The sequence below is a fragment of the Protomyctophum bolini genome, assembly GCF_963924005.1.
Source record: "Protomyctophum bolini genome assembly, chromosome: 1".
NCBI classification, from domain to species: Eukaryota; Metazoa; Chordata; class Actinopteri; order Myctophiformes; family Myctophidae; genus Protomyctophum; species Protomyctophum bolini.
This window is the reverse complement of record NC_137862.1, coordinates 30,674,248-30,691,027: the sequence shown is the minus strand read 5'-3', so window position 1 is coordinate 30,691,027 and position 16,780 is coordinate 30,674,248. Positions and strand designations below refer to the sequence as shown.

General features: G+C 40.5%; 3 protein-coding genes across 3 annotated transcripts in view; 1 reads left to right on the top strand and 2 right to left on the bottom strand.

Moving 5' to 3' along the window:
• Positions 1 to 3,047, bottom strand: part of serinc4 (serine incorporator 4) — a 36,118-nt gene extending 33,071 nt beyond the window's left edge. Inside the window, exon 1 of the mRNA XM_080772155.1 lies at positions 2,966 to 3,047. The gene's annotated coding sequence lies outside the window, so the exon portion shown is untranslated. The remainder of the gene's footprint in view (positions 1 to 2,965) is intronic.
• hypk (huntingtin interacting protein K) lies at positions 2,965 to 7,982 on the top strand. The gene is made up of 4 exons (XM_080772177.1): positions 2,965 to 3,161; positions 4,327 to 4,382; positions 4,947 to 4,998; positions 6,709 to 7,982. Exons 1-4 carry the CDS (start codon positions 3,000 to 3,002, stop codon positions 6,802 to 6,804), a joined length of 366 nt encoding a protein of 121 aa, XP_080628303.1. The 5' UTR covers positions 2,965 to 2,999; the 3' UTR covers positions 6,805 to 7,982.
• Positions 7,983 to 8,128: 146 nt separating this feature from the next.
• Positions 8,129 to 16,678, bottom strand: mfap1 (microfibril associated protein 1). Its single transcript, XM_080772166.1, has 8 exons — positions 16,482 to 16,678; positions 13,991 to 14,207; positions 13,390 to 13,528; positions 12,433 to 12,620; positions 11,952 to 12,221; positions 11,378 to 11,537; positions 10,533 to 10,622; positions 8,129 to 8,511 (listed from the first exon to the last, which is right to left on the bottom strand). Exons 1-8 carry the CDS (start codon positions 16,561 to 16,563, stop codon positions 8,332 to 8,334), a joined length of 1,326 nt encoding a protein of 441 aa, XP_080628292.1. The 5' UTR covers positions 16,564 to 16,678; the 3' UTR covers positions 8,129 to 8,331.
• Positions 16,679 to 16,780: the final 102 nt, after the last annotated feature.

Genomic DNA, 16,780 nt, shown 5'->3' with positions numbered 1-16,780 from the left:
AATAGCTCTTTATTTCTGATAGTAATCATTGCTATAGAGTGTGTACTGTAACAGTGTTAAATAGCTCTACATTGTGACAGTAATCATTGCTATAGACTCTATAGCAATGATTACTGTCACAATGTAGAGCTATTTAACACTGTTACTGAACACACACTCTATACTCTATAGTATAGAGTATAGAGTGTGTTCAGTAACAGTGTTAAATAGCTCTATATTGTGATAGTAATCATTGCTATAGAGTGTGTGTTCAGTAACAGTGTTAAAAAATATCTCTATATTGTGACAGTAATCATTGCTATAGAGTGTGTTCAGTAACAGTGTTAAATAGCTCTATATTGTGACAGTAATCATTGCTATAGTGTGTTCAGTAACCGTGTTAAATAGCTCTATATTGTGACAGTAATCATTGCTATAGAGTGTTTGTTCAGTAACAGTGTTAACTAGCTCTATATTGTGAGCTCTATATCGCATCCCACTTCCATACTGCTGACTAATAATATGTTGTGAGCTGGTCTGGACCGACTGGACGAGATTATTATATATAACATTATCAAAAGATGCCGGAAGTCCTGTCCGATTTACTGCAGAGGAGGTGACTGACCCCGGTGAAGTTGGTTTCAGGTTGTGTGTGTGAGAGATTTTTTATCAAATGACACTGACAGAGGAGTTTGGTTCATGTGTGCACTTCTTACCATTGACAATAATGTGTTTTAGTATTATTATTGCAAAGATCACTTAAAGCGTTAGAAAATAGTCAAATAACCCAGAGACTACATTTCCGGGTAGGCGGGTGGCTGCATCTGCCTGTCGCACAACATAAACTTAATGTTAATTACGTTTATTTTTATTTTATTGATATTTAATGTTTCGTGGTTAGTACGAGTTGGGTCACCACCAGCTGAGCTTATGTCAACGAGGAATCTCAGGAAAGCAATGTGTTGACAGCTGGGCGTGACGTATATATTAGCAGCGAATTGCATTCATATGTAGTTTCAAGGCTTTTGTGGCCACATTAATTCCATTTTCTCCAGAAACTGGCTGTATCAAATATTAATGAACATCATTAACGACACACAGCCACCCCCCTGACAGAAAGGCCGGGGTGGTCGGTTTATTTTTCAAACATAGTTCTTATATGAAGCGATCTAAAATCCCCCTATGGGGATTATAATGCAACTAAAAAAATACATGAACCTGTGTACTGGTGCCCTCTACTGAAAGTGCCGTAAGACTTCGGTGCTCTATATAAATTTAGAGTTATATTATTGTAAATGTTTAATTTTAATATGTGATTACAGTATACATAGAGAGTAACGGTGCGGTCACTGCGGTGCCAGTCCTGGCAAACGCAGGTGATTTAATATCACAACTTTAATGGTTCTGCTGAGAATCACATTATGTGCAGTGTGGAGTATCCAGACTGTATGACATCATGTCATACAGTCTGGATACATGTCATTGACATGTGACTACTGCATTTATAATTTTACATTATTGTAAGAATAACCTATCCGTAATTCCATATCCAGTCTTTCAAAAATAGCAGGTGTATAGGCCTATGAAGCTCGCAGCACGACACCGCTGTGAGCTTGTAGATCTGCTATTTTTGAGAACCACTGTTCTACATTGGAAGAATTTTCTGATAAACGTATGTTGCTAAAATCTAAAATAACAGATGCTTTCCCGGTTTTAGTGGGTTAAATTACATTACTATTTTGTTGTTCTCTTTGTTTGTTTTGTGATTTGTTTTATAATTAGGCCTATTATTTATATTGCATTTATTAATACTTTAGTTTGACTGTTGTCTAATTCATAACATTTTCTAAATAAAGCTGTTCATTCATTCACTTATTTATAAGACTTTAATTATTCTGATCTATTTTGTTTTATTTCAACTCTCCATGGGGTGAGTAATTGATAGGGAAAAGGGCATTATTTGGAGGACATAGGCCTACTAAGATTTGACCTTTGGCCTCAGCAGCAAACTGTGTTCTCATCCAATGACCTTCTGATGTCATGCTCAATGGCAGTGGTGTAAAGTAACTAAGTACTTTTACTCAAGTACTGTACTTATAAGTAACATTTTGAGGTACTTTTACTTTACTGAACACAGAGTATTTCCAATACTTTTACTTCGACTCCACTCCACTACATGTTTTTGAAAACTATCCAAGTTACTTTGTAGATTTGGATTATTATTGCAAAACATACATTATACCACTTCCATTTTGGCCACTTGAAAATAGTCGATCTACAAGCTCACAGCTCAACAGCTGAAAATTATAAGTTTATTACACAAGTGTGTGCGTCTCTAAATTCCTCCCTGCGCTGGGTGTTACACATAATATCATGTGTTACACTACAATACACTGCAATATTGGTTTTCAAACATTTTCAATTATTAAATTATTTATTCTGCAATTTTATCCATGGACCACCATTTGATGACATTTTGCCTCTCAGACCGAAAACTATATGTTGTTATTGTCGGACAAGATTTTGACCACAATTCCATGCTGTATTGATGTTGGTACCATTAGGAGAGATAACAGGCAAATGTCGATCAAAATAACAATTATTCTACATTCTCTTAATTGTGTAGTCTTCTGGTAATTCAATTAAGTGATGCAGATGTTTATCAATAATGTAACTCTTGAAAGTCTATAATGGTCCATTTGGTTACCAACTCTCGTTACTCTCCATCATTTAGCTGGGGTCCACCACCTGGGACCCTCTCAACTTCTCAAGGACCACTGGTGGTCCCCAGAAAGACCACTGGTTGAGAACCACTACTACACTATTACAGTATAAAATGTGCAGTACCTAACACAAACAGCGGGAGGCAGCAATAATACCATAATAATACGCCCACGGGCGCCTAGACTGCCCGGAAGCCCAACAAAAGAAGAGGTGTTACACAGTATTCCTTCCGATGTAAGGAAGGAAGAAAGGAACGACTTACTTCATTTTTGTTCCGAGCAATCATCCTCATCATCATGGCGGCCGAGGGAGACGTGGATTTGGACCTGGAAGCCGAGGAGAACTGCACCGGGAAGCCGGTGGAGAAGCCTCGCAAACATGACAGCGGAGCCGCCGACCTGGAGAGAGTCACCGACTATGCGGAGGAGAAGGAGATCTCCAGCTCCGACCTGGAGAATGTGAGGAATGGATGGATGAATGATGGTCTGTCTGTCTGTCAGCTAGCTTTATTGGCATGAGAAAACATACGTTTACGTTGCCAAAGCAAGAGTCAAAATACAATAAAAACAGTTGAACATGGGGAAAGTATATACAGTTGGAGGAGGGTACAGCATTTTTTTGTAAACCGAGCTATGTCACATTACACCGTTATACATGTTATACAGGGTATAACGTTATTTTTTAAAACAAGCTCGGCATTTTTTTGTAGTCGTTTTGGGACAAATTAATAGCAGCATTTTTTCTCAAGACTATTTTATACTATACAAAAAAGCCTCGGTTTTACTTGTAAGATGTTTACATGGTCTACTTGGTACAGATAGTAGTCCTTAGGGTGGTTGTATTCCAGTTCACACCCTATGGTTCACACACATTGTTGCATGTGTTCGCGTATATATCATACTCTAAGGTATATATAGCTCTGCTCTGGTCCATAGCCTGTGGACCAGAGCTAGTGTTAGCACAGCATGTGCTGTGCTGCTAGCACAGTGTTGCCATGTCCGCCTATTATAAGCGACTTTTGGGGCTTGTTTTTTTCTGTAAATGTATATATATGTCTGCGGAGTGCATCTGAAAACATTTTATGCCAGGGACAGGGAGGGACGTGCATACAATATTTTTGCTCACAACGCTTCGCAATTCGCGACGCGTTGTGAGCTTGTAGATCGGCTATTTTCAAATGACCTATGTACCGTATGTATGGGCTTGTTTTCATAGACCACGGTGGCTTGTTTCGCTCGCAAAACCTGGCAACACTGCTGCTAGCCGCTCGTAGAATGAGGTTCCGTTGCAGGATATCCCCGCATCGGTAGAACGTGGGTTGAGCCTTTTGGCCCTTTTCGCAATATCGTTTCCAAAAACGAAAGGAATCTGATTCCTTTCTGATTCTGATTATCAGAACCCCAGAGGGCGATAAAGCTCCCCCCAGAGCTGTCCCTGTCAATTACCCCACACCAATCACAACGCACCTCAACTGTGGGCCCCATACATTTGTGCTTCCCTGGTCAATTTCGTGATGACGTTTGTGGTGATCAGATCAGAAGACCTTTTTATGAGTCCAGCAATATCTCATGCCTTATGATAAAGACTGAAAATAATAATGTGGTTTCCATCCTTGTTTTTCAGGCCATGTCAGTTATTGGAGACCGGAGATCACGGGAACAGAAAGCCAAACAAGAGAGGTAAGGCCATGGCAGAAGAGTCAAACGGCTTCGGCACACTGTTGTGTTGGATCGTTAGCTGCAAGCGGCTTAGAGCAGTGGCTCCCAAACATTTTAGCTCGCTACCCAAAAGGTTTCAGTGAAAATATCAGATCTAAAAAGTGTCTACAACGCGTCACTTAGAAGATCTGATCATTTCAATACTTCTTAAACATTAGAAAAATCCCATCTGGCTGTATTAAAACGTTCATTAACTCACAGATGATAATCTCGCCAACTGCTACGGACAGCTCAGGTTATCCTCTTCATCAAGACTTTTCTTTAAAAATCGTTGTCATGTCAAAAGGGAACTGGTTGGAATGTCGTATTCCTTCCAGTTCCACACGCAGGGGGAAACTCCCCCTGTCAGGTGATAAGACGCAGCTTGCCTTGGACTCCTCATGCAGTGAAGGAAGCATGATGTCAGTTACATTATATTATATGTTCTCATTATTCCAGGGAAAAGGAGTTGGTATACCTTGGTGTACAGTATTATAAATCACAACATGAATGTGGATGTTAATCATTACGTTTTCATCATTCCAGGGAAAAGGAGTTGGCCAAAGTCACTATCAGGAGAGAGGACGTAGAACTCATTGTAAGTTTATCACTTTGATCATCAACCTTTAAGCTTTAACCTGGTGTTCCTGTTTTTGGGCATGTCATTATAGGCAAGCGTTAAATAGATGGCTCTACAAGCTCACAATATCACAACACATTGTGTTTGTAAATGAGATATTTAAAAGCTTTGAATCAATTTGTCTTAACATTCTGTTATAATTTAGCTATTAATAAAATAGCAGATCTACAAGCTCATAGTGTCGCACTATGAACTTGTAGTTCTGCAAATCTTTGAATATATATTCTTTCAGAGCGAACGTTTTTAGCTCAAATCTTTGCCTCTGGGGAGGTCCCTGGAACAACACATTTTCAGATGGGGGTGGGTGGCCAAATACATATAGTTTCTGGGGTCCTTGACATGAACTATTGAGCACCACTGATATAAAAACATATAGGTATTTCAGAAAACTGACAGGATTTAGAAGACATTTTTTAAATTTTGAAATCAGGTCTAAATGTAAAAGGACACTGTTATCCTTAGTCTACTCACAAGTGAAGGTATCACCAGTAGCCATACAACTGAAGTGGACAGGTTTGTATTGTAACCTGGTGTGATGAACATCACTTACAAGTTAATGTAAGGAAAACTGAGGAGATTGTAGTGGATCCCAGGTCTATAGGTGACCACACCACGATCACCATACATGGTCATGACATCAAACAGGTCACCTCCTATAAATATCTAGGAGTGCACATGGATTGTGATATAAGCTGGCACTCCCATGTGACAAGTATGTGTGCAAAAGTACACCAGCACCTTCATTTTCTCCGTAGGCTCAGACTTTTTGGTGTAAGTAGAAACATAATGCTGATCTTTTATAGAGCTAGTATATAGTCAATTCTAAGGTATGGTATCACCAGTTGGTTTGGAAACCTAACTGTAAAATACAAATCTGAGATCCTTAGATTAGCCAAAATGGCAGGGAAGATCATGGGTATGTCTACACCTCCGATCACCCCCCTGGTCATCTTTGAGCAGGCCACCATTGGACAGGTTATGAAAATTGTGTCTGTCCCCTCCCATGTTCTATACCCTGAGTATCGGCTAATGCCATCAGGTAGGAGGTATGAGGTCCATGCGTGCAAGTATAATAGGTACAAGCATTCCTTTGTCCCTCTGTCAATCACACTCCTTAACAGAGTCCTTGCAGAGGGCATACAGCGTAGGGGTCGAAGGTTTTGAGGTGATGTTCTTCCTCTCTTTTGCACTAGGTATGGTGGTGTGTGGTATTTTAATGTTGTACGGGTCACTGTGTGCCTTTTGATGTATTGTATCTGTATGCTGCAGGGCGGGTCCTTGGGGTCCAAGACAAATTTCTCCCTCGGGAGACAAAATAAAGAAACCTTGAACGTTGAAATGGGTTAATACTACACATTGTGCTTGTAGATATGCGTTCGCACCCCTGATTGGATGAAATCGGAATCCTGAGTCGAAAATGTATTTTCTGTTTACTGAGAGAGACCACTGTTAATGAAGAAATTAAACACCATATGACAATGAATCATAATGATAAAGAAATGAGCTTTTCTGTACGTCTCTGCTGATGGGAAGAAACCACCTAACTCCAAAATGTGAATTTTCCGGGAAATGAAAAATATATCCAGTAAGACGCCTGAGGGCGTGGAGTTGGGTGGTTTCCTCCCGACAGTGCGGACAGATATTTATTGTGACTGTTTTCATTCCCAGATGGCAGAGATGGAGATTTCCAGGGGTGTTGCAGAGCGCAGTTTGAGGGAACACATGGGGAATGTGGTAGAGGCTCTGGTCACTCTGACCAACTGAACCCAAACTGTTCTGGGAACAGTGGAGGAGGCTCTGGTTACTCTGACCAACTGAACCCACACTGCTCTAGGAACAGTGGAGGAAGCTCTGGTTACTCTGACCAAATTAACTCAAAGAGCATTGATGCTCTCTGGACTGCTTCATATTCACTGGGTGTCATTCAAGTGTCTGGAAATATTCTGCTTCAAAACATTTTTTTAAGGTTCATTTATTATGTTCATTTGGCTTGCCTACTTTTCTTTTCTCCCTAGTAAATGTTTTATACATGCAATATTTCAGTTTTCCAATGAAGATCAATTAAAAACACTGACTGAAAATGTGAGACTTTTATTCACAAACAAGTTGCGGTTACATTTTAGTTTGTCACAAATGTACAACAAAGGATAGACTGAAAATCCATACTAATTTGAAGGGATCTTGTATATACACACACTTGACCCTTTGTCAGCCTTCTGATTGGTTGATGCAGGCCCCTTTCTGAGTTTTCTAAAAAAGTTTTTGGAATAACATGCCCAGTCACTGTTCTTTTTAACCACTACTTAACTATTGAAAAATAGATCTACAAGCTTTGAAAAATCATGAAAGTGTTCAGAAAAAAACATCTTTGCTTTGGTGGGGGTCTGCGGCCAATTGCATATAATTCTGCTGGTCCTTGACACAAATGTTTGAGAAAGACAAACAGGTTTATCAGAAAACAATCGATTTAGAAAACATTTTGTAGAATCTTTATGGCTTAATATGGCCAAATTTTAAATGACAATTGAATGTGAGACAACTGAAACATGTTATTTTCCAACAGTAGTGGATGGAGAGCATTTTATTCCAAGCAACAACCACCAATGGGCAGGAAGAAGCCCACAGACAGTCAATTTCAGTCTAAGCTGATTTATGAAAACCAAGGGACAACATTAAGGTGTGATGGCTTAAAATAATGGTCATGACTCAGAGGTATTCCTGGATACACACACACGGCCCAAATGCAGTGACATTAATATTCATAAAATGTGTCATACACACACACATGGCCCATGCATTGACATTGAAGTGGAAAACCCACCTTTAAACAGAATGATACATATTTAAAAAAGGTAACCAAATCTACTTTCGTGATTTTGCTGTCACTTTAAGCTTTGACATTTCCGAGCAATGGTTTGTTATACCTAGTGCTTCTGTATGTTGCTACGGTATGTTAAAAGAAGAAAAAGAAAAACAGGTCATGGGTGATGCAGCGACTGTCTCTTTTTAATGACTGTTCAATTTGAACTCTTTCAGACCCTCTGGTGTTGCAAAAAGGTTAGGAAAAAATGGTAGATCTGCACTAATTAGATAAAAAAGAAATGCAAAGTACAGAGACGTCCTTGATTGTAGGATGGATGCCAAAAAGACAATCTTTGTCTGAGAAGTCTGTGATGCTGCAATGTGGGTCCAACAATATTTGTACAACCATCCACTCTCACACACACACACACTCTCTCTCTCTCTCTCTCACACACACACACACACACACACACACACACACTCACTCACTCAGGTCTTCCTCTTCTGAACTGTGGGCCTGTCGAACACATCTCTCACGCCTGCTGCCTTCTGCTTGAAGAACTTGCTGTTCTGAGCGCTCTCTTGAGCCCACGCTGAATCGAACGACGTCGTGTCCTGGTCCACCAGGTGGGTGTACTTTGTGCGCCCAGAGCGGCCAAAGTTTTTAACCTAACAAACAAAACAAGAGTATTTTAGTTTAGGATTAGGCCTGGGAGTTAATGGATCAGTGGCGACATCTATGGGTCTATGAGTGAGTGACATGCAATCAGCGTTGGGATACTTTAAAGGTATTGTAGACAAGTTTCCAGTGTTTGTACACAGAATTGATCGAGTGTTTCCAAACAAATTAAAATCTAGCTCCACCCCCCTCCCCCCGTCATTCTATTGGCTGAGCCAGGTCACTTCAGGCTATGGGGTTGTTGTTGCTGCTGGGAGGGACGCTATGGATATTGCGCTCGTATGGCTAAATATGACATTAAAAAATTATGAATTTCTATCGATATCATAGTTACAACAATGACATTGAGTTGACATGTTTTTTTAAGGGTAACTGTAGCGTAATCACAATATCACAAGACTGACACGACGAGTCCCGCAAATGAGGAAGTAGGAAGTAGTGGAGCAGACTCACTGGCTCTCAATTCAATTATCTTTCATTTGTAATCGTGCATATAAAACATATTGCCCCTCAAATGCCCCAGCCACTACAGCATCGTTCATGTGAACTACTTTGTCCACGGTTATTCATTGCAATGAAGAAAAATCGCTATGGTGATCAGCGACAGCTTGTCACCGTTGGCGAGCACGGGTTGAATGCAAGCTTCAAGCCGGCCGGACCACCCAACCATGCGCTATACATAGCGATTCTCATAATTTCAACAGGCTTACATATTACATCATAAACATACTATTTCACATGAACAATGGTGAAACTAAGATATGGGGATAATATTATACTTGCAATGAAATCACATTGCGTTTTCATTATAATACTGCTGGGTCGAACACACAGTCACACCCTCGCGCTGTGATTGGCTAAGACTCCGCGTCACCCCCCACACAGACCCTCCTCCCAACACACTTCCTGACGTCCCGACACATAAACAACAGTGGATATAAACAGATACAAACACATAGAGGGAGACAAAGGGAGAGTGTATGTCTACAGGGCAGCAGCTCAGCATCAAAATATAGGGGAAGATAGAGGGAATAAGGCCACAAATATAGATAGATAAATATTTTGATTTTTGGCTGAAAACCTGCCTATATCACCTTTAATCATGTAATAAATATATTTTACTTTTGCGTTACTCCCAAAACACCCTCCAAAGAAGCGCAAAAGGACTAGGCATAATATGAAATGGGATACATAAATAAGAAGCTTCTTTAAAACTGTATTATTACCCAATTTGTACAAGTAATACTTTATATTACTTTGTTTCTCATGGAAGTAAAATTGTTACTACTTACCATTAGGGCTGCAACTAACGATTATTTTCATAATCGATTGATCGGCCGATTTGATTTGATTAAACAATAGCTACACGTTTGTCAGTCTAAAAGATAACAGTATGGCATTAATTGCAACAAATAAACAACTAATTAATAATGGATTAAATTACGATTAATCGTTGCAGCCCTACTTACCATCCACGTCATGTAGTGAGTGACGTATTGTATATCAATACAATAATGATGCAAATCAAATCAAGCCCACTGACCTCCGTCCGCCGACTAACCTTTTTCACTGACAAACTAAATGGAAAACTAAGCTATGATGACTAAAACTAAGACTAAATATATTGGCAATTTCTTCAACAAATAAAAATTAGACTAAAATGTTAAGAAGGGACTAGTGGACAAGAGATCCAGTTTGTCATTTTACACTTGGTTGCATGCTGAAAATAGCCGATCTACAAGCTCACAACACGGCGCGACACGTTTTGAGCTTGTAGATCGGCAATTTTCAGCAAGTGTAAAATCAGTCATAACGACGGTTTTAGTCAACTAAATTGACTGTAGATTTAGTCGACTAAAATCTTACAATATTTAGTCGACTAAAACTAGACTAACACTAAAACATTCCAGGTGACTACAATGTGACTAAAACCAAAATGAAAACTATTCAAGAGACTATGACTAAAACCTAAATCTGCTGTCCAAATCAACGCTGGTTTTATTGAACTGACCTGCATGACTTTGGGTAAGATGGTTTTGTTGAAGTGGTCCTCCAGAGTGGGTGCACTGAAGTCTCTCTTGAAGCAGTCCTGCTCCTCGTCCTGGAAAAGTAAAGCACAATGTGTGTTGGTGCACAATATAAAGGTCTGAGATAAAGTCATCACTATTCATAATCATAATCATCATAATTTTAGTACTTCCTGGAATAGTTAGTTTGGTATTAACCCATTTAGACCGTACGACGTGTGGGAACGTCATAACTAATCCAACCCACGGGTTTCTACACACGTCCTAGCGCATTTTTATTGATATTGAAAAATATTGATTGAAAAATATTCTGAATGTTTCTCTCCTTTTTTTTAGTTGCCCTCTCCTTCTACTCCTTGCTCTTTCGTGCATTCGAAGCTCTCCGTGGTTTTGACCGGATGGATATAGTCATTTCCGGACTATAAAGCACACCTGAATATAAGCCGCACAAGCTAAATTTAGGGAAAGAAACTAATATACAAGCCGCACGGGACTATAAGCTGCAGGTGTTATAACGAGGGGGACCAAAAGACGCCGAAAAAGCTGGAAACCACAAACGAGAATATGTCTTTTTTAACCATCTGGTCTAGACCGGATAACACAGCGATTTAGAAACACAGACCAGGCTTTACCTCCGAGGTGGAAAGTCTGGTGACGTGAGGTTACATAATCACCAATGAAGCGGAGTCCAGTGTTAACAGCACTACTGTGTCAGGTGGTTGTTGTCAGCTTTGTAAAACTCTATCTATCTATCTATCTATAAACGTAGTCCACTACTCACCACAAATAATGTAAAACTATAATTTATATAAACTAGTCCGCTACTCACCATGAAGAAGGCTCCTCTGTGATAGTACTTCTGGAGGAACTTGTATTTGCCCTTGGAGGCTTTGTTGGTGATGACTTTGTTGTTGTTCCGTAGCTCCGCTCTGCGCTCCTCCTCTGTGAGGTTGTGGAATCTCTCGATCTCAGCCTTCTCCTTCTCCAGGCTAGAAAAACAAAACAATACACAAGTTACTTCTCGTTCTCCAGACTAGAAAACAATACAATACACTACATTAAAGTCACTTCTCCTGAGACAAAAAAAACAAAACAAACAATACAAGTCCTTTAACCTTTGTATTGTATTGGTCCGCGGCCAAATGCAGATAATTCTGGGGGTCCTCGACATGAAAAGCTTTGAGCACCACTGATACGTTTCTCTGAAAACTGTCTTAAACTGATTCAGAAGACATTTCGTAGAATCTGGTCTCAGGTATTAATGGATTGATGAAATGTAGCTTTGTAGCCAATTATGGAACATCTATTTAACCGTCTCTGCTAAATGAACAAATACAATGAAGTGATGGACGTACGCTTCTTGCGCTTCCGTCTCTGCTAAATGAACAAATAAAAAAACGTACGCTTCCCGTGCTTCTCTGTCCCTCTTGATGCGTTTGAGCTCTCGGACCTTCCAGGCCTCGTACTCCTCCTCCTCGTTCTCTCCGTCCGTGTCCAGGGCGTCCAGCGCGGCCAGCGTGCGTCGGTTCTCTTCAAACTCCTTCTTGGCCTCCTCCTCTACGATCTTCAGCGTGTAGCGGCGGCGCTCCTCCAACACTCGCTTGGCCTCGACCTCCAGCTCTCTCAGTTTCACCTCCTCTGCCTCGCGCTCCGCTACTGTCACTCTGTCCTTCCTGTCAGGGACATGCACAATAGTGTTAGTCTACAACACTATGAGCTATGAGCTTGTTAACCTACAAGCTCATAGCGCGCCACCGAGTGGCGCGCTACGAGCTTGTAGGTTCACTATTTTTGAAAGGTCGTGAAAATATTCGAGGTCAGGCCTAAATGGTTAATGTAAACTGGTTATGCGTGCGTGTGTGTGTGTGTGTACTGTGTTCTTACTTGCGAATGAAGACGGGTTTGAGTCTGGGCTCCGCCTCATCCTCGCTGTCAGTATATTCTTCATATTCAGACTGGGACTCGGACTCGGCCCCAGACTTCCCTTCATCCTCCACCTCCATCACCTCTACGTCCTCGGGTTTTCGCTCCGTGGCTCGCTGGCGCATCATCGCTCGCCGCCTCTCGATTTCCTGTACGGAACGGGGAAATTTTTAGTTTTTGACCCATTAAGACCTGGAACGCCTTAGCTTTTAACTATTATTTTAAACTGTAGATGTTTATTATTAAGAAGCAACGTTTCGGTCTTGCGACCTTCCTCAGCCTGAGGAAGGTCGCAAGACCGAAACGTTGCTTCTTAATAATAAAATGCTCTGAACCTAGCAAGTGGCGGTGTGCAGGAGTCCCTCCTTTCTACATTGTATACATGCCTCGTCATCATCACACCTGCTCCAAATTACCTACCGGGTGTGCGGAAGTCATCTCTCTATAAACTTTAGATGTTGAAAAATAGCAGATCTACAAGCTCTGCTATTTTTGAAAAATCATGAGATGTGGCGCAAGTCTGAATATACAGTATATATTCTTTCCCTTTGATCTCTTATCTCAAACATTTGCTGCTGGGGGGCCCTGGAACAACATATTTTCAGATGGGGGTCGGCGGCCAAATACAGATAATTCTGGGGGTCCAGAAGTTTCAGATATTAAGACATTTTGTCTTAATGGGTTAAAAAAAACATTCAAATGTTCTCAGCTAATAGGGTTCCAGGCATGAAAAAAAAATTAAATAAAAGAAAGAAACATCCAGGTGAAAGCAGAATATTTCCATTTTGCATGTAAACCATCGTCCTTCGTTCTTTGCCATAAACCAGTATTTCTAAACAATTGAGAGAGAAAAGGTTGACACTAGTACGTACCGGCATTTAAACAACAACAACACAAACATATTTAATTAGTATAAACCTCATCGTCCACTTCTTCTTCTTCCTCCTCCTCATCCTCACTGCTGTCGTCTCGTTCGGGGTGCCAGGTTCCTTCATCCGAGTCTTCGCTGCTCTCCGCGATCATCTCAGGCTCTGCTATCTGTCTGTGTCTAGCGAGCCTAACAAAGCAATGGGAAAACAGTTTTGGTCAAATTGCAGAACTTCCACTTGGGACGAAATGTGGTTCTTCTTACAATGTTGTCATCCATCCAACATGTATGGACATTTTTCCACTTTTCCACAAACGATTGTGTAATAATTGTGACAAAATGTCTTGTCAATCCTGACAGTTTTCTGAAAAACCAACGTTTCAATGTCAAGGAGGATCTATTTGGCCACCGACCCCCCATCTCAAAATATGTTGTTCCAAGGACTCCCCAGAAGCCAAGATTTGAGTTAAAAAAACGTTCACTCTGAAAGAATATATCTTTGCACCACATTTTCACGATTTATCAAAAATAGCAAATCTACAAGCTCTTGTAGATCTGCTATTTTTCAATATCTAAAGAATAACATAATGCTTAAAACACCAAAAAGGGCTTCCCGTCCTGAATGGGTTAATAGAAGATGTTAACATTTACCTTTCCTCCACGTCCTCAGACACTCGGTTGAGCAGACGCTTGAGGCGCGGGTCGGAGATCTCCTCCTCCTCCATCTCCGCCTCGGGCTCCGTGTCCTTTCCCTTCTTCACAAACTGGAAGTCCTCCTCCTCCTCATCAGAGGACTCCATGGGAGCGTAGTCTGGACGCTTCCCCGACACGTACCTCTTCACCTTCACCTTCTCCATCGAGATCTCACCTGTGCAACGCACCACAGACAGACTTTTTAATAAGATAGTTGGAGGACTTCGAGAAACTGAAAAGCCTATTTCAAAAGTACACCTTTTAATTTGCCTCATTCCTTGAAAAGGCCTGGTCAATGAGGAGGGCCATTTACATGTAAAATGGCCTTGTTTATTTTGTTTTCATTTTTGTTCAAATACTGTACAATCCCATATGGGATGGGCCAAAGTGGCATGACACGAAAATAAATATTTCATTAATTCATTCGACAAACAGACAGAGTGATTTCCCCGACATCTGGTCCAAGGCAAGGGTCAAAATATGTACCCTTTCGGCTCTGACCTTAAGTTAAAATACCACTGAGAATTTGACAGTGTAGATAAGGGTCCCAGGCTCCCAGAGATTGAAAATAATAGGAATAATATAATAATCAATTTGTACACTCTCAGAGTTACAGACCCATAAGGATCCAATTGGATCCCTGGTGGGCCCAGACCAGACACTAAGAAAGATCTAATGTCATTTAGACATTAGATTCTTAATTAAATTGGTCTGAAATTACAATTAAAATACTAACTACTAACGATGCATGCATCATATTGTTTCATGTGTTTTTGTAGGGGTATTGTTCAAGTTACAACCACCTACAAGGTAACAGAAACGAAAAGAAAAAGGAGTAGCAGAACATTTAGAACAACGAATTCAGCTAACGAAACAGTCGTTCTACAAAAGTATAAATCAAGGAATAGAACTGCAAATCATTGAATGTGCATTCACTGTATCAGGATATATAGTACGATTTCTCTGAATATCGTATCACGATATGATATTTATCGCCATGTCGCACCCACCACTACTACACTACCTAGGCTAGAGAACAACACAGAGACACACAGGCCTAAGACTGACATTACATACACAAACTTACTAAATTAGGCCCTTATCCGAGCAGTTGATCACTTTACAGGAGCTAAAATGCTGCCTACATCTGGTGGACAACATACTAGGATGAAAACGTGTGTGTGTGTGCCTGCACAATAATAAAAAAGAGATCACGATCTAGATTCAGACACCTATGTGTGATCTCATTTCTAAATATGAGCAAGAAATGTGCAGCACTAGTTTGTTCATTTTAGCTACTCTTGTGTTTTTGCTACAAGAGAGAGACTTTAAGCACTTTGATGTCTGTTTAAAGCCACAGTACTTGGCTCCAGGTGTCACATTTTGAACATAGTAATGTTCAGCAACTACAAACTAAAGACAATAAATATTTTCATCAAGATAAAAAATAGAATCATGTGAAAATCGTGATCTTAATGCTTGTGGAGGTAAAATCGATATTCACATCTGAGCAAGAATCGTGCAGCACCTGCACACATGTAGGAGTTGTTAGGTTATGGGAAAAACAGTGGCACTGTGCTTTTTCCAACACAACTGGACAAGTTTGCACAAAAAGAGAAAATGGGATTTATACACACAATCATCACCACAGATTTTCACTGACGTTGCGATTTGCTGCAACCCAAAAATCAGCAGCAGCATCAAACAGATACAGACAACCACCAAAGAAGGGGAGGCGCATATCTGACTGAGCTCAGATACATTTAGTTTATGTTGGTAAACATTGGAGTACCACAACAAAGCTATATGTTGACATGGGAACTAAATCTATATTTTTGTTCATTGAGTGGCAGAAGATTCAATTTTGCACAAACTATTTCATAATATGAAAATATAATCCTTATTTATTATGTTATATTAAGCGCCTTAGTTTTGGTTGCACAGCTTCGGACTACAGATATCTTGGAAAGCCTGGTGACAAGCCGAGGTTAACAGATAGCTAGCACAGTGGTTATCAACCAGTGGTCCTTGAGGGGGCTCCAGGTGGTCCACAACTAAATGATGGAGAGTTGGTAACCAAATGGATCTTTAACTCTTGTCTTGAGTGTGTAAAAGGTGATAAAAAAAGGACCTTTACAGGTCCATTTGGTTTCATTTTACGTTCTCAAGTTAAATTATTGTTAAACGTCTGCATTACTTAATTTACAAGAAGTCTACAAAATTAGACAATGTAGAAGAATTGTTATTTTGATCAACGTTTGCCAATATCGCTCCTGATGGTACCAAGCATGGATGGACAAAATCTGGGTATGAGAGGCTAAACCTCAACCAATGGTGGTCCGTGGCTCAAATGCAGAATAAATAATGGACCTTGATATGAAAAGGGTTGAAAACCACTGAGCTAGCATGTATGTGGCTAGCCCAGTTAGCATCTGACTCAATTTGTTACCTTTCTCGTTTCGGATGGGCACGGCTCCGGCCGTGGACTGGATGGGAGGGAGCTTCATGTTCAGGGCTTCTCGTGCAGACATGATGACTGACTATGCCCTAAAACAATAAGATATTATATTATAAACACAATGAAATGAAAAGTTTTCGTTGAACAGAAAACCACTCGACACTCAACGTCGGTTCGTTTCAAAACGGAAGTTGTCAAACGCACGGACAGGAAGTGTGTGTGCACTGTGCAGCTGTTCAGAACTTCCGACTAGAAATGAAAAGCTGCAAAAGGTGTGTTCCTGTTCCACT